This window comes from Mchenga conophoros, linkage group LG17 (genome assembly GCF_057382185.1).
Source record: "Mchenga conophoros isolate Kocher_MC1m ecotype Shallow Benthic linkage group LG17, M_conophoros_male_GT1.1, whole genome shotgun sequence".
NCBI classification, from domain to species: domain Eukaryota; kingdom Metazoa; phylum Chordata; class Actinopteri; order Cichliformes; family Cichlidae; genus Mchenga; species Mchenga conophoros.
The window spans coordinates 17,896,400-17,919,620 of record NC_140542.1 but is presented as its reverse complement, the minus strand read 5'-3'; the positions used below and the strand labels follow the sequence as shown (position 1 = coordinate 17,919,620).

At 38.0% G+C, this 23,221-nt stretch overlaps 2 protein-coding genes and 2 long non-coding RNA genes across 4 annotated transcripts; 2 read left to right on the top strand and 2 right to left on the bottom strand.

The window, feature by feature from the left end:
• Window positions 1-347: 347 nt before the first annotated feature.
• Window positions 348-1,407, bottom strand: LOC146555321 (histone H1.10-like). The gene has a single exon (XM_085251905.1). The coding sequence runs from the start codon at window positions 1,360-1,362 to the stop codon at window positions 727-729; it is 636 nt and encodes a 211-aa protein (XP_085108031.1). The 5' UTR covers window positions 1,363-1,407; the 3' UTR covers window positions 348-726.
• A 2,710-nt stretch (window positions 1,408-4,117) lies between these two features.
• On the top strand, window positions 4,118-6,841 carry LOC146555320 (uncharacterized). Its single transcript, XR_014889180.1, has 3 exons — window positions 4,118-4,545; window positions 6,286-6,405; window positions 6,818-6,841. It is a non-coding gene; the product is annotated as an uncharacterized LOC146555320 (long non-coding RNA).
• A 1,998-nt stretch (window positions 6,842-8,839) lies between these two features.
• On the bottom strand, window positions 8,840-10,014 carry LOC146555319 (uncharacterized). The gene is made up of 2 exons (XR_014889179.1): window positions 9,689-10,014; window positions 8,840-9,088 (listed from the first exon to the last, which is right to left on the bottom strand). It is a non-coding gene; the product is annotated as an uncharacterized LOC146555319 (long non-coding RNA).
• A 962-nt stretch (window positions 10,015-10,976) lies between these two features.
• Window positions 10,977-21,855, top strand: LOC146555318 (NLR family CARD domain-containing protein 3-like). The gene is made up of 6 exons (XM_085251893.1): window positions 10,977-11,110; window positions 14,944-15,176; window positions 15,300-17,082; window positions 18,074-18,274; window positions 19,404-19,577; window positions 21,678-21,855. The coding sequence occupies exons 1-6, from the start codon at window positions 10,983-10,985 to the stop codon at window positions 21,853-21,855; spliced, it is 2,697 nt and encodes an 898-aa protein (XP_085108019.1). The 5' UTR covers window positions 10,977-10,982.
• Window positions 21,856-23,221: the final 1,366 nt, after the last annotated feature.

Below are 23,221 nucleotides of genomic sequence, written 5' to 3'. Positions count from 1 at the left end.
AAAACCAGTCACAAATTCAGAGATTGCATTGGTCTACATGGACTGGGTCTTCCAAAAGGCCGGAAGTGAGCGGCTGTGAAATTGGACACCCCGACTAATTTAAAAAAAAAAAAAAAAAAAAAAAAACCCACACACACCCTCCTGACAGCTCATGGTTCTCCTGGCTTTGCTGAGCTTATTGGTTTAACATCATTTCTCCTTGCATTATTAGTACCCGGTTTTTAACATTAAACCCTTTAAAATTTCACCTGCGACAAGGAAACTTGGTATAAATAATTTGCATCATGTTCATCACGCTCAACCTGAGTTAAACAGACTTCTAAGGCTGTGCCATGACAGGAACAATATTGATGTAAAAATAAGTTTTATTTATGAACAGACTTTCGAATAGAAAGTGTAAACAGTACACGTTCACAGCACATCAGAAAGCATATTTACAAGCTTTAAATTTTCAGGAAAAAAAAAAAAAAAAAAAAAAAAAAAACCCACACACCCCACACACACACACACACACACACACACCACAACACAAACAAACACCAAAAGGGTAATTCTTCGTGGATATTTACAGTCCAGAGGCGGGTGGGACAGGAACCAGTCCAATTACAGTCTGTGATAAAGCCAACATGAAGCATAAAGGAGTCCGATGAGCAACCGGAGGATCTCTCAGAGAAACAGCTGGTGGCTCTAAAAAGAGCCTTTTGTTGCGAAGAAGAAGCGAGTGGTTTACTTCTTCTTTGGTGTAGCCTTCTTGGCCTTAGCAGCTTTAGGCTTTGCAGCCTTCTTTGCAGGCTTTTTGGGGGTCGCTGCTTTCTTGGGCGCGGCTGTCTTCTTCACCTTGGGGCTCTTTGCCTTCTTGGCCACAGCCTTCTTTGCAGCTGCCGTGGGCTTCTTTGCCTTCTTCGGGGTGGCTTTTGCTGCTTTGGGCTTCTTGGCGGTGGCTGGTTTCTTAGCTGCAGTTGCCTTCTTTGCCGCCGGCTTCTTTACTTTAGCAGCGGGCTTTTTGGCTGCCTTCTTGGGCTTCTCCGCTGGCTTTGCTGCCTTGAAAGAACCGGATGCCCCGGTTCCGGTGGTGTGGACCAGAGCGCCTTTCTGCACCAGGCTTTTCAAAGCGCGCCTGACGTGAGCAGAGTTATGCTCTACGTCGTAACCGCGAGCGACGAGATCCTTCTTAATAGCAGCCAGAGAGAGTCCTTTACGTTCTTTGGACTCTTTCACAGCTTTTACGATGAGCTCGCTAGCGGACGGGCCAGACTTCTTGATAGTCTTGCTCGCTGATGCCTTCTTCTTCTTGGCCGGGGCCTTTGCTGGAGCCGCCTCGGCGGCCGGTGCTGGGGCTGCTGCGGGAGCGACTTCTGCCATGTCGTTAAGAGAGTGGTGTTTGTCGATGAGACGATAGAAATCTCCGCACAGTGACTGGAACTTAAATACAACACGAGAACCGTGGAGACTCAACCCTGCCTGCAGCTCACAGCTGCAGCGAGAAGACCTTGGCTCTTGTGTTTTCTCCTCTTAATAAACTACGTTAAAACAATATCTGAAGGTGAAAGTAGATAAAAATTTCAAATCGAATCGATAGAGAAGAACTTTCTCTTTATAGGGAAGCTTTATAAACTTTATTAGTTTTCTGCAATTTGTTTTGGAAGCCTTTAAACCTGCCCTGTCCGCCGCGCCGTGAGGCACCGATTCGTGTCTTTTCTCCGACATTTTTCTTCTAAATGCGTTAAAATCTAAAATAACCCCTCAAAAACGAGGTAAACAGCGAGCCAACATGTTTGTCCACACATGCTATGTCAAAACAATGATCCCCGTCGGATACCTTTTCATAAAACTGAGGTTATTTCGGTGCCTGCAAACACACATGAGTTGGTGGAGGAAACAGTGTAACTCGTTAACTCCACACACTCTGTGCCCTCAATTTACTGTAGATTTTCATTAATTAATGATACACGAATTATAGCTCTGGCTCCGTGAAATGTGTAATATGGATAAATCTAACAGTTTAACAGCACTACAGCTCTTAGACAGGCAAACAGACTATAGCTCCACCAGGCTCAGCATCATCATATTGCATCCCAGTTCACTGGCTACTGCATCCCAGTGCAGTCAAAACGCTAATCATCGCTAATAACACCCATCAAAAGAAAATTACAAGTAAATATCCAGAGCTGACAATGTTCACATAAACAGGAATAGATTAAACAGTTAGTCTGGAAAGTTCTGGCAGGAAACTCTCCACTTCCTTAACCATAGCTGCTTTTTGGCCAAATGTCAGTGGCTGTAAGCTGGAACTCCTAAAATTAAGTGTTTCAGTACTTTCACTGCTTGACTCTAGTGTTGTGTGTTTGTGTATATATATACATATATATATATTTTCTTGATTTGCTTTGAATAATGACTCATGGTTGTCAAGCAGTTAGTTCATTTGAATATTAAGCCTCTTGTGGGTGTGGGTACCTTCTCTGAGTTTGAACTCAGCAATTTGAGTCAGTATTGGTGGTTCAAAGTTAGAAATGCTCAGCCAAACTTAAATACTGAAAAATACTGAAAATAAAGTAAAAGTTTATATTTAGTTACTGATTTTAGTTGGATTTTTTAAATGTTTTAAACTGACATTTTCTTGTTAAACAATACAATTAAATATACATTTCTACTCATTTCTACAATACGTTTATAATTAAGTTACTTTGAATTCGTGTATTGGTCATTTCATCAGTTTAAAATTAGATTACATCATTAAACTTTATTTAATCCCACACTGGTACAACAGGAAGAGATCTCCGTCGGATATGTTTTTACAAAGGAAGAATAGTGAAACTATATGTTGGAAAAATAAAAGTAGAAAGAAAAAATAGATTAATAAAATCATTAGAATTTTTTTAAATTCCACAATAATATGCTATATACAAATGGTTAAAATGTTGAGTAGAATTATAATTGTTAACAATAATATTTGATTATCTACAGAGCAAACAGTGGAAGTGATGAACATGTATTTTTAGACAGTGTTTATCCTGTTTGGATATTGTACAGTTTGACTGCTAAAGATAACGACCTGCAATAGCACTCCGTCCTGCTGTTGAAGGACTCAGGTCCTCCACAGTCTCATGCAGCGGATAGCAGGTGTTGTCCATAATCGACATTAGCTTAGCCAACAACTGCCTTCTCTGTGGGATCTATCTAGGGGACTATCCAGGACTGAGCTACTCTCTTTAGGTAACCATCTTCTGTAGGTTTGTAAAAATTACAGGAAAAAAAAAAATCACACTTCCTGTTTTGTGTGGAATGAAAAAGCCTAAGATGGTTGTAGTGGTAATGAAGATAAATATGAGCAAGGAATTCAGTGCATATGGGGACTTTATTTGTTTTGGGGATTAGACCCAAACCTTTGCTTTCTTTCCTCTTGTTAATTTTAGTTCAAAAACTGTCTAAATGCTGTTTTTCTGTTTCAGAATTGGCCTTTAGGAGTAACATAAAAGCACAATCAGTCCTCATGGAGTAAAGCTATTGATCTATTACCCCTTACCTGACACAAATATATAAATGTTTTAAATTATGACAATTTGAGTGATAAAATTCTGCATAATTATTAAACTAATTACAAATTATATATATATATATATATATATATATATATATATATATATATATATATATAGAGAGAGAGAGAGAGAGAGAGAGAGAGAGAGATATAGATATAGATATAGATATATTATTAGCCATCGGCAGGCCATATTACACACTATCCAAGCCAGAATTACGCAGTGCTACTACTACTGTACAGCTATCTAGCTAATCTTAGTAAGCTGAAAAAGAAAAGTTAGCTATACATTTTCACTTTATCAGCTAACAGGTACTTAATTAGCAGGGCAGGGGTCTGACTTGAAACTGGAAAAACAGCATTATCTTTGACTACGAGTTCAAATAATTCAAAACTTGCCAATCCCAAGGTTTTAGCTATAGAGCCTATGCTGAACAATAGCCATATCTAGTGGCTCTAATAATATGCATAGTTTAAAAAGTGACCATTATATTGTATTACATATACCTAAAATTGTCAACTAGGTTACAGAGAGAGGGGAGAGAGCATTTCTCTTTTCTAAACGGGTGAAAGTCACCGGCCTTCCAGGTCCCTGAACTGCTTCCATGTTTCGTATTCTAAAATATGTGACCCTGAGAAACTTTAAACAAATAGTTATTATTAAAATATTTAATCGAAAATTTATGACATTCTTTTTCTGTTATATCCGTGAAAGCAAGGCCAGGGGTGTTTATAATGTGCCTTTTTGTATGTTGTCCAGCAGAAAACAAAAAACCTGTATAAGGTAGATTTACTTCAGGCCTGTTCAATCATACTGCATCAGATTTTATTAGGTGCAGTTTTTTGTGCTTCAAAACCCCGCTCAAGTATTGTACTAACATTCGAAGTATTGAGCCCTTTTATAATGGGCGTGTCTAACCTATATTTCATACTAACATGTTTATAGCTGTAGCTCACATGTTTAATTGTTAAATATTTTTATTTTAAGTACTGAAACAGTGAAGGTAAGTTGAATAATTATTATTTTGATTCAACTAATGTTCGATAAAGGTCAGTGAACAAGGATGCAGTTTATTAAAGCAACGTAGATCTTAGTTTAAAACAACTAGTTGAAGTCATAGCTTTCTTTCTATTTCACATAGTAATATTTATAATACAGGAATATCTGAATCAGTAACTAAGAAGTTAAACTAACTAAATTTAGGAAAACGCTGTGGGACTTCGTGCCTGGACAGTTTCTTCCATCAGCCCTAGTGTGTTTGCAGACACTGAGAAAACCTCGGGCTAATGAAAACATGTCCGCAGAAACTAGGTGTTTATGCATGAGATGTCTGCAGAAACATGTTATCTCGCTGTTTAACCTCATTGTTTGTGGTGTTTGTGTATTTTTAAAGCATTTACAATAAGAAATTGCAGGGCAAAGAGACGGAGCAGTGCGTCGAAGAGAGGTTTAAGTCCGCCTCAAGCAAACTGTAGATGAACAGTAAACGTCTACAATGCTTCTTTGTAAAGAGCAAGTTCTCCGCTATCGTATCGGTTTAAGTTCATGCTTCAGTTTCTCATTTAAATGTGATTTTAAAGCCGTTTTTGGTGACGAAAAAACACAACTATCTGCGCCCTCCCGCCGCGGACACGAGCAGCAGGCTGGGTTGAGTCTCCATGGTTCTCATGATGCGTTTAAGTTCCTGTTTCTTTCGGAAATTCCAATTTGGCTGCGTAATTATATTATTGGCATTATTACTATTAGTTATTTTTAGTCAGTAATAACTTAGTGATAATATAAAGGCAGAGTTTTTATGATGGGAGTGACCACTGCAGTTCATTAAAGGTCACTCGTGGATAATGCTGATATTGAATTATGTAAAACTGTGGGAGAGACTGGATTGTCCTGAGGTAGTGTATTCTGTATTCTCCTGACATGGCATGTAGCTGTCAGGCATCCCACTATATCACTGCTTGATTTGGCTTTTTAAGTAAAAGTCAAATCAAAGAATAATATTACTAATCAAATAATCATATCACATAAATTAGATTAAATTTATAATCTAACATGTTAAAAATGAGCAGAGAAAAAGTCCAAAGTTATAAAACAAATTTATATTGATTAAACCTATACCTGATTATATTCTGATCAGTATTAAGCGTTTAAGCATAATTAACCATTGGCAAAATCACATATAAATTATGATTCTGTTTTAAAAACTACAACATACTTATTATCTTATATCTCTTATTCAGATTAAATACTGAGGGGCCAGAGACATATTTCTTATCTTTTCACATCCATATAATACAGTAGGATATAAAATGCATTATCTCAGTCTTCTTATTGTTATTCTATAAATATGTGGCCATGATTTGATTGCTAATGTGAACAACTGTGGTAAAAGAGGAAACCATGGTGATTTCATGACTTAGTTAGTTACAATACAGCACAGATCATTTTTAGAGCTAGAAACAATAATTTACAAGTCAATATTCAAAATCTTTTCAACCAGAGAGATGGGGGCTACAGTTTGAGTGGGAATGAAAATTTTCAAGTGCATGTGGTGAGAACTACTAGGAAAGTTTTTCCGTGCTTGAAATAAATGATCAGTCAGTCAATCAATCTTTTATACAAAATAGTTGCGAGATTCCTGCTGTAAACACATTCAGATCTTTAGCTTTGGGACTTTGACTTTGAGAGATAAGAAACCCAGTTTCCAACAACAGGAACATTGTGGAATATATCATTTTGTTTTCAGAGGTCAGCAGCAAACAGACAGAGCACAGTCTGCAGGATCCAGCTTTCTGTCTATAAAAAGTGATCACTCCAGACATTCTCCCCCAGTTTTCAGGTATATATTTGGATCCTCGGACACGAGGTAAGAGATTGTTTTTACTGTAAATTGAGCTAAAGATGGAGATTTAGGGTTTTTGGGTTTATAGATTCTCAGGATAAAATAATTAATTCATCCGGATTTGCCAACATGAACACGGGTGTTTCTATTTCACTGATTAATATGTGTTTATATTAAGCACCTTCTAGATGTTGGAATTTTTGTATTTGGTACAAAACTTATTTTCAGAAAATAAACTGTCACAAAGGGAATTTGCTGCAGTAGCTAAAAGAAGACCAGAAATGAAAGACAGAAGACAAACTACTAACAACTCAGAACCACAAACATAGCACAGAAATATAGATTTTTCTGGAGGTCAGAACTGGTATTAAACTTTTTCATTTGGGACATTACCGTGTTTGTAATAATCTGAAATGTTTTTGGTTGATACCCATAGAGATACGAAGAGGAGTAATGTTTGTCTGGACAGCAGGTGGCCTTTGTTTTAGGATGTCTTAAAGGATCCGGTCTCTGCCATTTGTGGACACTGGTTCTGCAAACAGTGCATCTCCTCATACAGTGCACTTCATCAGGAGACTTAGAGTAGCTGTGTTGTGGCTGCCATCAGCAGCTGTTATTGAGTTTAAGGTAATTTCATGGTTTTAAGTTACAATAAATACATTAAAAATATTTTATTTTTAATAAATCAATTATAATGTATACATTGTTGGTCTTAAAAAAAACACATTTAAAGGTTCTACAAAATGTTTCCAGGGTGGAACCAATGTTCAGTCTGTTGTTCAGGGTTGATGATAATTCCAGTTACACGCCACACTCGGTAGAGGGCAGCAGCATGCTTTCCTTTCTCAATAGGTGGTACAGATTTGGAGAAGGATGCAGTGAAGTTTTTCAGCTGTGGGTACAGAGTGTGCGCTGCAAGATATGTTTTCGTTAACCCCTTCAAGTTAAAAATAAGATGCTTATGTGTCACAGAACTGTTGACTTTATGTTAGTCACGTGTAATACAGAATGTGTCAACATTTTGTAAAGGTCAAATTGTGAATGTTTTTGTATTGTTGAATAATATACTTTATTGTTTACTGTCTATGAGAACGACTTACTTTGAAAATTGATTATTTTATGTTGTTTGTACAGTTCTCACAGCATTGGTTGTGGCACCTGTGTCCAATACATGCCAGTAAAAATAAAGAACGCCTCATGTCCGTTTTTCAACTTGGAGGGAGTTACATGTGTGGAAAGTAAGACTAAAGATCTGATTAAATAATTTCTGAAAACTGGACTTCTGTCTGTGTTGTTTCTTTTTCATTTGACATTTGTAATTTGACAATGACACTCCACTTTACACGACATTTCTAAAGCCTCAACAGACCAACATATTAAAATAGCTTTGACAAATGATGCTGCTGGCACTGGAAAAGCATTCTAAGTGCAGAAATGCACTCTGGACTGGGCAGAGGGCTTGGAGAACCAACATCTCAGTGTGGTGATTCGACTTTCATTCAGGGAGCTGAACCTGAGAAAAACCCTTTTTGGGGTTGCAGCTGTTCTGGGGATTTAGTAAAGCTCAGATTAATGAGATACAGCTGAAGGTGAATTCATATGATTTTGATCTTATTTTACACATGTCTGAGTCCCACCAAATGCTCATTTTTACATTTCAGTGTGTTCTGTATCACAGAACATTTCATCTCTAAAGTATTTGCACTTGTGTTCATTATGTGCTGATCACTGTGCAGAAGTGAAACTAAAAATGTGAAACCAACTCGACTCACCTACACATTCACATATAGAACAAACACCAGAGAAGTGCAAAAATGTGGTATATCAGGATCATCCGCTCTGTCACACTTGAAATGTAGTCATGCAATATAAACATGACAGAAGGGGGAGGAGCTGTTCTATTCAGGGGAGAAGGAAGCAGAAAATAATCAGTGAGTTCAGACTCAGTTTTGCAGTCACAGAGTGCAAGAAAGAAAACAAGGTGAGTGTTATTGTGCATTTATGTGCCGTCAGAATAATCAGGAAAACTAATTTCTGTCTCAAAAAAGTTATGTGACTCTTCCTCAAGATGGAATAGCAACTCTGAAAGTCATTATGTTAAGTTTTTTAATGAAGTTTCTGGTGTCATATGGACAAAGATGCACAGCAAATCCAGCATGTCCAAATTAACACTGTCGGATTTGATTTCAACACTATTAAAGTGTCTATATGGGTCCACACCAGAGAGTGTTAATTTAACTCTTTTTTACGTTAACTCTGATTTAGTGTTAAACACCAAATCTGTCTGGAGTTGATAATTTAACACTTGGTGTTAAGAGTTTATATATTAACTCTCAAAGAGTATTTTAGTTTAACTACGTAAGAGTTATCTTCTAATTCATTCTAAAAAGCGGGAATTTTACTGTTCTGAACTTCTAGAAATTTCTTTTGGAAATAAACATTTACTAAAAAGATGCAATGGTTTTTGAAAAACATTTATTCTGAACTGTGCACCACAATTTCAAAACATTTTCTGAAAGATGTAACAGTATACATGTTCTCACTTTCATTAGAATTTTGTTTATCAAAAGGTCTGACATGGTAAATGCAAATAACAGCATTCTCATCACTTATTTCTTCAATACAATATGCATGTCCTTCATTCATCCCTTTGTGGAACTTCAACGCACTTCTGCTCTCCCCCATATTCCATCTTCACAAGCATATCCTGTGTGGAGATTGAATAAAAATTAGTTGACACTAATTAACGGCACAAATAATCCAGTAAACAATTGCAGCACAGTAAAAAAAAAAAAAAAAAAAAAGGAATCCTCTTTGAGCCATTACTTGTGTAAAGTATTTTCCCAAAAGACAAGGACGCAGGCAACAGGTAATACTGAACTAAATGTAAAACCTCAACTTTTTCATTTTTACCTAAACCGTGTGCACAAAACTCTGGAGGGATCTAAATGCTACCGTAGAATCGAGTCAGGACGTCTGCTACTGCTGTTTGCTCGTTTTTTTATTTATTTTTTTTATGGGCGATCGTTTTCAGGCTTCAAGTAGCACCATTATACCAACATTTCACATTCTAGACATTGTTTTAGGTGTATTTGACCAAAAGTTTGACTGAAAATTCACATGCAAGCTTTTTTTCAAGGCTGTGGTATTTGCCCGCAAACAATACCTTTCAGCTAGCTAAAACAGAATATTATGCTATCAGCGAGCAACATGGCTAATGCCTTTCACACAGCTTTGTCTCAACTCCAAAGAGCCACAGAAGTAAAAGCTAATAATAATTGAAACAATCTTTGAAAAAATGACTTACCAAGCATGGCAAACAACTCAAATATGTAGAGCAAAATGTTCTGAAACGGCTTCACTTCAGCTTCGATTGGAGCCGTGCTGGGGGCGGAGTCTGTGAATTTACTCTGTTGGTGTCATAGCCCCTGTAGGAGTTCAGAGTTAAGAGGTCAAGAGTTAATGTTTCCATTGTAACACCTCCAGATTTGAAATAGAAACACTCATTTTTAACACTCGATTTTAACTACTATCATTTTACACCTCAGAGTTACATTAAAAGAATGTGACTCTGCTTAGAGTAAAATTAACTCTACTTTTGCAAGGAGACTATTAACACCAAAAAATTTAACACTTTTGAATTTGCTGTGTGGAGGATTAAAGTTTGGTTGATGATCAGTTCAACAGTTTTCTTCTGATGAGTCAGCTGTTAGAGAAAACAAGGATTTATGAATTAGTGAGATAGAGGATCAGCTAGGATCACTACAGGCTGGAGTGTGTTTGTGAGAGAGTCTGACTGAGAAGGGAGGGAGAGAGTGTTACGTTTTTAGTCTAGGCAAGTAATTAAACGCAACAAGAAGTTTGCCCATTCACACCCCACCCAAGCAAGAACACCAACAACGATACCTTTTAAAGTGCTAAGCAGCCATTTATTTACTTCGGCAGTGAGCAATGCCAAAAATAACAAACAAAACTCCCTAGTGGTCCCTACGCTTCCCTACACAAAAATGAAAAAAACCAAACAAAAGACAATTCACTTACCTAGCTTTCTAATGAAAAAACAGGAGAAAACGTATTCAACAAAAATGGCTTCTCACGCCTACTACGCTGCTGCAGTGAAGGATATATACAAAGTGAACAAAGCGTACGATCGCTACTTGACAAATCTATTTACAGCTATTTACAAAATGGACATAATAACGCCAGACATACACATGAAAACTCTACACTGCAATAAATCAACACACAGGTTCTTGGTTAAGTGGTGGCGGTTCGGGGAGAGGGGCCAGGTGGCTGTCATCCGGTAGTTAAGTACTGGAGGTGATCCATCAATTATCCAATCCGAGGATAGGCAGAGATTCCACCCAGATACCTAGCAGCCACGCCCAGGTGTCCACCTCCTAGGAGAGAAAAGGGGAAAGATACCCACAGCCATCCTCTGGTGGGAGGAGTAACACAAAACAAACACATCACTGGATCATAACAAGAGTTTGTTATATTTCCTGTTCCACCACTTTGGCTGTTGTGTAAACACGATTGCTATGATGCTTTTATTTCCATTGCAGTCAGTATTGCTGGTTTTGCTCTCAGGCTGACTGAAGATGAGTAGTTTGGAGGAAAAGGAGATCAGGGCAGAGTCTCCAGCACCCAGCTGTCTGTCTATGAAGAGTGACCATTCCAAAGATTTTCCTCCAGTCTTCAGTCATGAACCTGGACCCTCAGACACAATGTAAGAGACTGTTTCTACTGTGGATTGAGCTGAATATGATTTGGGTTGTTTCAGTCTTTTTATGTTATTTCAGAAGCATTTGTAAGAATTGAGTAAGTTAATTGGGCTGAATCTACTCTGGAGAAGGTTATTTTCCATAATATAGGATAACAGAGGATTGCTGTATAATAATTAGTAGCTCATCCTAAAACAAGAAATTATGCTTGAGGATGTAAAATTCATACATAGGATAAATGTACATGCAAAACTATTTTTAGCTGTTTTGCATTTGAAATAACAAAAACTTGTCATGGGATGGTTGTATGGAAGGCAGAGTGAACCATACGCAGCTTTATTAGCTGGCCAAGGCAAATATGTCAACACATAAGGCATTTAAACTGGAGCAAACTGACTGAAAACCGACACTGCCAGATAGATGAGAGAACACATACAGTAATATGAGGGGGGGATCACCAATTGAAGAAAACCAAGGGCTTAAATACACATGAGGTAATAAGTGATGTGATGGAATACACCAGGGAACACAGGAAATAATCGGAGTTATGAGACAGTGGAAGCAAATCTGAACATATGTGAGACAGGCGTTGAACAAAATAAAACAGGAAGTAATGCAAACTAAGAAACAGACATAAGCTTGACACTGGGACGGGACAGTAAACAGAGATGGAGACATTAGAGACTGAGACAACAAAAGGACAAAACACAGAGACAGAGTGGACAGCAAAAACAGGGAACAGACATGAAAACAAACAACAACCAAAACCTGGAAACATAAGCAACAAAACTCTGAGGCTCTCAAAACCTGAACATCACATGAACATAAGTATCTCATAATTCTGAAGAATGAATAACAAGTCCAAAAAAGGTCTCAGAACCATAAGCAAGGTGTTACTTTGTGTGACTCTATAAAAGTTTAGATGTTTCAAAATAAATGTTCTTGTAAACTCTGACCTAAAGTAGCCTGTGATAAACAGAATACTTTGTTTCATCAGATAAAATCATGTAACAAACAGATATTCAAAAATTGTAATGTTCAGAAGAAGTAAAGTTGATATAAAAATCTTACACAAGTAATGAAATATATCTATTGTTACATTACAGGAAATGTAATGGAACAATCACTTTTGACAGGAAAAACTTAATTGTTTAACATGAAATCAACACAACATTAGTGGTAAATACTTAGGACTTGCTACTGAGCTATAACACGTTGGCAGCTGTAGCTCAGACGGTAGCAGAAATCACCTGCTATTTGGAAGGTTGGTGGATCAATCTCTGCTGCTTCAGTCTGGATGGCAAATATCCTTGGGCAAGATACTAATACTGAGTTGTTCTCCATGCCAATACATCGATCCAGACACAGACATAAAAATTTGGATCACCTCTAATTTAATGTTTCTAAATTCAGATTAAACTAGGGTTACTGTACTTGGCCCTAAAAGATTTAGAAATAGGTAAAGATATCGTCTTTTAATGTCATTGCCTGGGCTTCCCTAACACTGGAAAATCTGAACAAAGTCATTTTTGTTCAAAATATGTCTTTCAGTTTACAAATTTGTAGGACTGCTTTCCTCGATTTGCACAGTATCTCTAAAATTAGAAACGTCCTGTCTCAGAGTGATGATGAAAAACTAGTTTATGCATTTATTACATGTAGGCTGGACTATTGTAACTCATTATTACTGGGCTGTCCTAAAAACTCCCGGAAAAGTCTTCGGTTAATCCAAAAGGCTGTAGTGAAAGTATTGGCACGGACTAGAAAGAGAGAACATATTTCTCCTATATTGGCTTCAAGCACAGTTATACCAAGTTTCTTTTTATACACTTCAGCTCGGCATTCAACAATCATCACTAAAAGACTGATAGCAGAACTAATTAACCTTGGCCTCCCACATATTAATCCACATCTGTATGTGGTTTAAGGACTTCCTCAGATACTGCCCACAGAGTGTGAAAGTAGGGCCTCACCTCTCTCGTCGACACTCAGTCTTAACATTGTCTCAGGGGAAGAAACTGTGAGTCTGGAGGTGTGGTACCTGATTGACCTGAGGCGCTGACCAGACGGCAGCAGGTCTCTACACATTTAGGTTAAAGCTCTATCATGAAAACAAGACGAACTGTATGTCTTTGGGAGAGCATGCAAACTCCATACATCCCAGCCTGATGGTGGAATTGAACACAGTTCTTGCTGTGAGGCAACAGTCCTAAACACTGTGCCACAGTGTGTTCCCGGTGCCAGAATAACAGGATTCAGCCCCATAAAACCAACCCTGACAGAGTTACAGGTCAGTGCCCAAAACCGGTAACATGCAAAAGAAGAAATGTCTCACTTGTGGTGTGGTGGTCAGAGGAGTTATGATTAAATTTGAGACAATGACATCCAGAAGAGTTTAACCTTGAGGAAATATAATTATGAAATATAATTATGTGTTTAAACAAACTCACCAAAAGGCGGCAAAAGTTTGAAAATACGCCCAAGGTGCTGTAAAACAAAAGTAGCATGAAAAAAAACACAAAAATAAAAACAAAACAAGAAAATAAAAAATCACGAAAGAATAATAGGACTATATAGGCTCAATGCTCACAGTCATACAGCAAAAACTACTAAAATCTACTCCAGGCATACAATATTAAAATTTCTCCCATACACACGCTTTAAAAGAAAAAAAAAAAGTTAGTGAATAGTGATATACCCACCACTTGATAACTGTCAGCTGCACCGGTGATGGTCATTGTAACGCTTAATTTTAGCTTCAAACACTCAAAAAGAAATTCCAATGTTTTCATGAAGGGCAACTATTAGTGGACAGATGATGGTCGATTCGATAAATTCAGAAATTGTCAGGTGTAACTGTCCCAATCCTGGGTCTGGTGACCCAGTGTTTGTATTTTTGGTTTAGTATTCTTTGATTATTGTTATTCATGATTTTGGTTTTCCGTCCCTTAGTGTTTATCTCACCTGTGCATAGTCTCTGTTCCTGTGTCTACTCTGTGCCTTTCCTTTGTCCAGTGTTTCATCTAGTCACTCTTGTCTCTGTATTCCCTGTCTCCCCAGTCACTTTGTTAAGCTTCGGTCTTAAGTCTGAGTTTTGGTCTGTGTGTTTCTCTTTTTATTTTGATAGTTCCTTGTCCTGTGTTCAGTGTATTCAGTTTTTCTTCCTCCGTAACTTGTTATGTAAGATTAGCCCAGCTGTATTTCCCTCCTGTTTCCCATTCCCTCATTTTGACCTTGTTTTATTTAGGCCTTGTGTTTTGCTCTGTTCGTTGTTGTATGTTTCTCTGTTTTACTCCTGTGTTAATCATTCTAGTTAACTCCTGGCTCCAAATTTCTCTGTTTAGTGTTTTTCAAGCTCCCTAGTTTTTGTTTCCCATTTAGGTTAAGTTTTGTATTTTTGTCGCTTGGATGTTTACAGCAAATAAAGCAGCCTCTTTGAGTTTATCCCCATGTGTGCCTTGAGTCCTACACTTGGGTCCACATCCTGCCTGCCACATCAATAACCCTGACAGAAATTTTCAATTAATAATCCCATGAAACAGTGGTGTTACTGGTTACAGTTTAAAATCTTTAAGATGTTAAGCCTTCTCAGATTCTGGAATTTATTTTTTTGGTACAAAAATGATTTCAAGAAAATAAAATACAATAAAGTAATTTTGTTTGGAGTCAAAATAGACCAGAAATAAAAGATGCTGAAGGAGAGACTACTAGGTGCTCAGAACTATAAACATGCAAAGTTTTTTTTTTTTCTAGAAGCCAGTGCTGGTTTTAAACCTTAGTATTTCTTTTATGCCAGTGGTTTGTATTGGTCAAAATAAATTTTCATTGTCATTCACAGAGAGAAGGGAAGTCATGCTTGTGTGGAGGAGCAGCTGTGCTGCTGTGTTTTGTGTCAGGATGTCCTGAAGGATCCAGTCTCTACCAGCTGTGGACACTGGTTCTGCAGACAGTGCTTCACCTCATACTGGGACCAGGCTGCTTCATCGGGAGACTCCCCCTGTCCCCATTGTGGAGAAAAATCCAGTATCAGAGCTCGACTCCAGACTACCAGTCAGAGTAGCTGTGAACAAAGTAAGTCTGAACCTCTGTGTGCTGTTGGACTAATTTCTGAAAGCTGGATTTCTTGTTGATTTGTTTAAGTATTAGAGATATTTTTATGTTCTTTAGTTTCACAGTTTTTTTTCTTTTTTCCAGCAATTGCAGGTTTGCAGGAGGTTTTAGATGAACATAAGATCAGTTTGAAGAGGAGATGTGAACATGTGAGTGAAGGAACTGATGAAAAACGAAATGGAATTCTTCTCAACAACATCTACACTGAGCTCTACATCACAAAGGGACAGTGTGAAGAGATTCATAACCAACATGAGGAGAGGCAGCTGGAGATAGCTTCCAAAAAGAAGATTCTTGATGACACTCCAATCAGATGCCAAGACATTTTTGAAGCCGTATGTGACCAACAGAGACCAATTAGAGTGGTTCTGACAAATGGCGTAGCTGGCATTGGAAAAACCTTCTTAGTGCAGAAGTTCACTCTGGACTGGTCAGAGGGTTTGGAGAACCAAGACATCAGTGTGGTGATTCTGCTTTCATTCAGGGAGCTGAACCTGATCAGAGATGAGCAGTACAGTCTTCTAGAGCTGCTCCATATTTTTCATCCAGCATTACAGAAGGTCACAGCAGAGAAGCTCGCTGTCTGTAAACTTTTGTTCATATTTGACGGCCTGGATGAAACCAGACTTTCATTGGATTTCATCAACAGAAAGCTTGTGTCTAATGTCACACAGCAGTCATCAGTCAGTTTCCTGCTGACAAATCTCATCGAGGGGAATCTGCTTCCCTCTGCTCTCATATGGATAACTTCTCGACCTGCAGCAGCCAATCAGATCCCTCCTGATTATATTGACAGGATGACAGAAGTACGAGGCTTCACTGACACCCAGAAGGAGGAGTACTTCAGAAGGAGATTCAATGATGAAGAGCTGTCCAGCAGAATCATCTCCCACATGAAGACATCCAGGAGCCTCCACATTATGTGTACAATCCCAGTCTTCTGCTGGATCACTGCTGCAGTTCTGGAGCACATGTTGACTACAGAGCAGAGGGGAGAGCTGCCCAAGACCCTGACTGACATGTACTCACATTTCCTGCTGGTCCAGACAAAGAGGAAGAAGAACAAGTACCTCGAGGGACGTGAGACAAGTCCACAGGAGCTGATGGAGGCTGACAGGGAAGTTCTCCTGAAGCTCGGGAGGCTGGCCTTTGAACAAATGGAGAAAGGAAACATCCTGTACTACCAAGAAGACCTGGAGCAGTGTGGTCTGAGTGTCACAGAGGCCTCAGTGTACTCAGGAGTTTGTACAGAGATCTTCAAAAGAGAGTGTGTGATCTTCCAGAAACCAGTCTTTTGCTTTGTTCATCTCAGCATCCAGGAGTTTCTGGCTGCTGTCTACATGTTCCACTGTTACAACAACAAAAAGACAGAGGTGCTGCAGGACTTCCAGGAAAAAGACATCTCATCTTTGGATGTCTTTTTGAATAGAATCATGGAGAAATCTCTTAAAAGTGAAACTGGCCACCTGGACCTGTTTGTTCGCTTCCTTCATGGCCTGTGTTTGGAGTCCAACCAACAACTTTTAAAAGGCCTAATGGGTCAGACAGACAATATTCCAGAACACATTGAGCTAATCATCATTAACTTGAAGAAGATGAACATACTTAATGTTTCTCCTGACAGAAGCATCAACATCTTCCACTGTCTGATAGAGATGAACGACGTCTTAGTATATCAAGAAATCCAAAAGTTCCTGAAGTCTGAGAACAGATCAGAGAACCTCTCTGAGATTCACTGCTCAGCTCTGGCCTACATTCTGCAGATGTCAGATGAGGTTCTGGATGAGTTGGACCTGGAGAAGTACAACACAACAAAGGAGGGACATTTAAGACTGATTCCAGCTGTGAGAAACAGCAGAAAGGCTCTGTGAGTCCAGATGTGATTGTAAATCAGTTTACATTAGTTGTATAGTTTATCAGATATTCTCACTACAATATTCCCAATGTTATTCTTATACTTTTACACTTTTCTTCTTACTTCCCATACATTACATTTCAGTTTGATCTTCTCACACATCTGGAGCTGATTCAAAAACTGTGAAAATATTTATTTATAATGAAAGATTATTCTAATTATTTCATTTTGTCAGTAGCTTAAAATTTTTGAAGCCGTTACTGAGTGTCGCAGTTATTTGGTTTCAGTAATATAAATGAAATCAGTAAAGTTATTCAGTAAAATCAGCTCAAGAGCAATATTTTTATAAAACTTGTAAGAACCAACATGAGACACCATGAACTACTGATCATGTGAGATCAGTAGTTCATGATCTAACAACATCTTTCTGATTACATTATGTTGAAAAATATTCAGCCCTACTGAATTATTAATTGTGTTTGTGCTGAACAAATTTTTCAGAAGTTAAAAATAATGCTGGGAAGCATTATTTAAGGAAGTAAGCACAGTCATATGTCATCCACATTGAAATATTTCATTATGTTTATATTTAATGAAGTTCAGGTCTGATACTGTTGAGTTATTAGTTTTATTCCTATACCACGCGACAACAGATTCTAAATGTTTCAATTGTGGATTTGAAGCTGAAGCAGTGGGTGAGTGCTTATCCCATTCATATGCAGATTAGGAATGAATGGGAAATCTCTCTCCTAGGCTGGGTAGGGCACACTCTACGCAAACCTCCAACCAACATCATAAAGCAGGCTGGAACCCCCAAAGCAAGCGAAAGAGAGGCTGCCCAAGAAACATCTGGCGAACTATTGTTTAATGTCAGCCAGATCAGGTTAGCTGAACCACTGGTGTCATAAAGCAAAATGCCAAACAGAAACTGCTTCTTATTAAATTTAGGGAGTAATCTAAAGTGTCTTCTTTATAATAACATGTTTTCTCCTCTACATCACAGACTTTGTAAAGCTTGGCTCTCAGAGACTCACTTTGAAATTTTGGGCTCAGCTCTGATGTCCAACCCCTCCCATCTGACAGAGCTGGACCTGAGCTTCACCCCCCTGCATATTTTGAGTGGAAACAACTCTTTGCAGCATTCAGCAATGAAACCATTGCTTGCTGGTCTGGAGAGTCCACACTGTAGACTGGAGACTTTGAGGTCTGTTCAGTTAAACTTTTCTTTCTAGGATATTAAAGTTGCTGGAACTATTAAATAATCCCATTATAACATAAATTAGTCTAAGTCTGTTAGCCTCAACCAACTAACCAACCCAGTGATGTAACATTCTGTACTGACTGAAGATGGCGCTAAATATGTTTCGAGCACTTTAAATTTAAGCACTCTTAAATCCAGCTTCACAGACAGTGTCACATTTATGTCACCTTTTGAATGCAGGGCTCAATGGTGTAAATTAGCCTATATATGTGTAGTGTTTCAGTGCCCTTCAAGGTTAAGCAATAGTCCAAAGAAGGAGAACACTTTGTCACAGTGTGCAGTCGTGTTTAGGTAGACGCTAACTTGTTTAATGCATTTCTAAAGCATCACTGACATGTTTTGGTCAGTTAAAACTGTTCTTACCTTTGCCAAATCTTTATATTTTGCTGTACTTGAATCCTTCGTTGTAGAGGAACTAAACACAAGTAACAATTTTATTAGATATATATTGGTAAAACTTTTGCTGCTACTATTCTTCTGTAGTTTTATAGTAGAACTGTGTTGAATGAGCTACTTACATTGACCTTTACTGAGAAAACTTTTATTCCGTCTATTTTATTTTTGTAGTGAATTATATCCTGCTGCTACTGCATGTACTGGTTATAGAATTATTTTTAATAACAGAGAGAGAGAGACCCACAGATTTTGTATTTTGGAGAGAGTGGGCCTCTGTGCACATTAACTGTGTAGATCTTAGAAAAAAGGATTATAGATATTGACACTGCTGGTCCTCAGACTTTCAAAACAATCATATAGCTGCTGCAGGTATTGCCACACATAATGCGCAGCCACTAGCCAGATCTCAACCACTGGGAGTCCCAACTCCTCCTCCTGGAGTATATCTGGTTTCTGCTATGAACACGTGTATTTATTCCACTGCAGTGAGAGGCACCCAATCAGTGCTTTTTGGTGACAAGAGGCACTGATTGATGCCAGATACGACTTTAAAAGCTTTCACATCCCCCAGTAACTCAGTTATTATTGCTGGCTCTTTTACCTAGTGCTAAAAGTGATTTGTCTCAAATTATTGCAAAATATTGTGATTAAGGAAATTTTGTTATTCTTTATTCAGACTGAAGTGCTGCAGGTTGACAGAGACTGCATGTGCTGCTCTGGTCTCTGCTCTAAAGTCCAACCCATCCCATCTGAGAAATCTGGACCTGAGCAAAAATGATGTGCAGGATTTAGGAGTGAAACACATTTGTGTTTTTTTGGAGAGTCCACACTGTAAAGTGGAGACGCTGAGGTCAGTTGCCTGTTAGCATTCTCTTAGAATTTATGATTAATATGAAGTTGTTTCTATTCTAGGAGTATATTGTTTAGTCTTTTGGGTATAGTATTATTTTCCTCTCCTTCTGAATTCTGTTTTCCATGTTTCTAGCTCTTATTTCCTTGTTTGATTATAATAGTTTCCTTTCGTGTGTAATCTCTCCTAGTTTTATCTTTGTGTTTTGTCCTTAGCATCTTCGGTGTGAAGTCAGTTTTGTCTTCATATTTGTTTTCCCTTTCTGTCTTTCGCTTTCTGTTCCTGTGTTTTCTTATTTCTTGTCTTATTTTGTGAGTCCCTCATCTCATGTGCTTTGTGTTCAGTTTTGCTTCCCCTTGTCTCATCATTTAGATTCTGTTCACCTGTGTCTTATTTTCCCCAGCTGTGTCCTTTCTCGCTAACTATGTCTTGTGTTTATTTAAACACCCAGTTTTCCTCAGATCCTTCTTTCATTCTCCCACATGCTGTGTATTCCTGTTTTCTGTTGGGTCCCTTTAGTCTCTAGTTTTGGTTTTGGTTTTCTATGAGTTCCAGCAATTGACCTGTCTTTTGAGTTTGCTTGTTGTCTCTGGAGTCATGCTTATTGGGGCCTAAATCTCCCTGCCACACAGTGAACAAACATGGATACGAATGTTTCATGCACAAATCTTTAATTTATCAATATTTTCATAGTTTAATTGGTTTGTTCTTTAGGAAAATAGTCCCCCTGACCTTGCATATGAACAAATGACAGCCTTACTGCTTTTTCAATTTAAACATGATGAACGAGCCATCACTACTGTTACTAATAATAACAACAATGATTACAATTATTATTTTTATTCCCTTTGGTCATTGTTTACTATTTTCCAAAACACCATATGCCATTAAATGAAAAATAAAAGGAATGTAAAGAAAATAAAATGCAATTGTGGTGACCCACTAGAGGACTCCACTTACACCCAAGCTGAGAGGAAGGATTCTGCTGTGTTTGGGCGCAATATGCTCAGTTCATGTTTGGAGGTGAAAAAAGTTGGAATGTAAAACCAGAGCTCCTGTGTCGTGTGTCACATGCCTCCATACAATCACTAAGGGAATGACCACTCTTCAAAGGAAAAAATGAATTAAATTGAATTGAATGAAATCAAACATTTCCCAATATACAAATGTGGCAAGAACAAAACAGGCCAATACACAGGTTTCAATGATCCAACAGTAATTTTGCATGGTAACAAACTTCTTCAGCAGGTTAAAACATTTCCAACATTTCCAAGCAAATATTATTAAATGAGGCCACTGACAGGAACAGCAGACATCTCAGTGCTTAACTCATCATTTATAAAGCATTAGTTCTCCTTAGGATGTATTTTATAAACACATAAAACATAAATGTTATTCTTGATTAATGAACTTATATATAACATGTTCATGGTATCATAAGTGATTAACAAAGTATTTAGATGCATGCACACACACACAAATGTTTGCAGCTGAGAATAAATATTTCTATGTTCTGTATCTCTTTGTGCTTTGTCTATGTCATTTTCCTGTTGTGGACATAGCTTAGACTTGTTTGAGTCTTAAGGTACTTTAATTTTCATTTTTAAATTCTTTTCTAAAGAGAAAGCACATTATTCCTATATTGGCTTCTCTTCATTTACTCCCTGTTAAATCTAAATTTAAAATTGTTCTCATCAGATACAAGGGCAAGAATGAGCAGGCTCCATCGTATCTTAACGACCCTATATTACCATATCATCACATTAGAGCACTCTAATGGTGTGTGTGTTTGTGTGTGTGTGTGTGTGTGTGTGTGTGTGTGTGTGTGTGTGTGTGTGTGTGTACTTTGTTAATCAGTTATTGAGACTTTCTAAATGATAACGCCAACACATTATATATAAGCTTATTAATCAAAAGTAAACATTTATATCTGTATTTATAAATGACATATTAAGGAGAAGTAATGCTTTAAAACTGAATTAGGCACTTGCTAATGCTTTACTAATAGTGTTTGACTTCACAAAACTGTTTAAACATTGATATTGATTCTTCAGATCACTGACAGAAAGACAACAGTTTCTTCTTTTATTCTTTATGCAGCTTGAGTAACTGCAGTTTGTCGGAAATCAGCTGTGCTGCTTTGGTCTCTGCTCTGAAGTCCAACCCGTCCCATCTGAAACATCTGGACTTAAGGGAAAACAACCTGCAGGATTCAGCCATGAAAGAGCTGTCTGATCTTGTGAAGTGTCCACACTCCAGACTGGAGGATCTGAAGTAGGTAGAGGTTTCGGTCCAATTGCTTTCAGCAGTACCGTTTCAATTCAGGGTTGCTTTCTTTGAAGAACCCAGTCTATGTAAGCTGGGTGCTTCAAACACCGCAACCACTGAGAAAGCCAGAAGTGAGCAGCTATTAAATGATGATTTAGCCTATAAAGTGCTGCTCAGGTTCCCTTTCAACCATGACACTACCCACTAGAAGCATTTTGTACTTCAGTGTCATACAGAAATGACAGCATAATCTTAATTTTTTTTAATTTGACTTACTTTTACTGAGATGTTTCATAGGTATGTGGTGTATCAGAGGCTGATTCTCCTTCACCCAAACATGCCATATCATAACTGCCCTAAGTCAAATAGAAAAAACGTTAAACCAGGCTGATTTTTGCCACATGGGTCTAACAGGACAGAGAAGATACAAACATATAGCATCCTTATAAAACAGAGGTCACTAACAGGCGGACCGCGGTCCAGATCCAGACCCACAAGGTGTCCCATACAGGCCAGGACCTACAGCCAAAACAGAAGTTTATGATTAAACACCTGGCGTGGTGAAAAATGGAAAAAATGGAACGTAAAAAAAAGAACAAAGGGTGAATACCTGACAAAGTGCTTGTGCAATAATGAAGCTTTCAGGATTCAGCATTTCATTTTCACTGTGGAATTGAGTGAAATCTACAGTGGAAACAGACTTCATGCTAAAGGTCTCTGTAGTGAGACTCTGAAGTGTATGAGCTTCGGGATTAGCAGGTTCACTCCAACATGTTAACATAGGGCACGAGAGGAAGACAACTGTGTTACACAGCTGTTCCAGTGCCTCGCTTTTTATACTGGATGTGCTAAATCACTGACTTGGGTATTATTTATTTCTTCTCTCTACAGATGGAAGTGATGGTAAGATGGGGTGTATGCTGAGAGAGGATAAGTTATTTTCTGATGATCCCGAGAAGCTGAGATTCCAGAAACTTGTATGTAGAGACAGTCTGCCAGGGCATGTTACTGTGCGCTCCTTTGCCCAAACAGTTCCACTGTCAGAAACAATTCACAGTACACTATCATCCCTGTGTGTCGTCTGGATCAGAGCATCATTTGTGGATCTGGACTGCTCTGTCTTTTACATACTTTTTGCCGACACATTGGGACACCAATCCTTCTGCTCCAATAGAGACACAAAAGCTCTGGGTTTGAGTAATTGAAAACCAAAATTTACACTGAAATGCAAAATTTTAATCTTTAAATTATACCAGTGTTTATTTCTCCTCTGTATCAAATTAATTAAATTGATGCAGATTATTTAAACTGCCATATATTCTAGGATACTGACACTTAGAAGTAATTATAAGGGGAAAAATTGTGTTAACCAAAGG

What these genes read in the sequence shown, in the direction of transcription:
- LOC146555318 (XM_085251893.1), top strand. Translation starts at nt 10,983, where the DNA reads ATGAGTAGTTTGGAGGAAAAGGAGATCAGGGCAGAGTCTCCAGCACCC. An exon ending in TCAGAGTAGCTGTGAACAAA is followed by an intron (nt 15,177 to 15,299) that starts GTAAGTCTGAAC and finishes TCTTTTTTCCAG; the next exon opens with CAATTGCAGGTTTGCAGGAG. An exon ending in TGTAAAGTGGAGACGCTGAG is followed by an intron (nt 19,578 to 21,677) that starts GTCAGTTGCCTG and finishes TTCTTTATGCAG; the next exon opens with CTTGAGTAACTGCAGTTTGT.
- LOC146555321 (XM_085251905.1), bottom strand. Translation starts at nt 1,362, where the DNA reads ATGGCAGAAGTCGCTCCCGCAGCAGCCCCAGCACCGGCCGCCGAGGCG.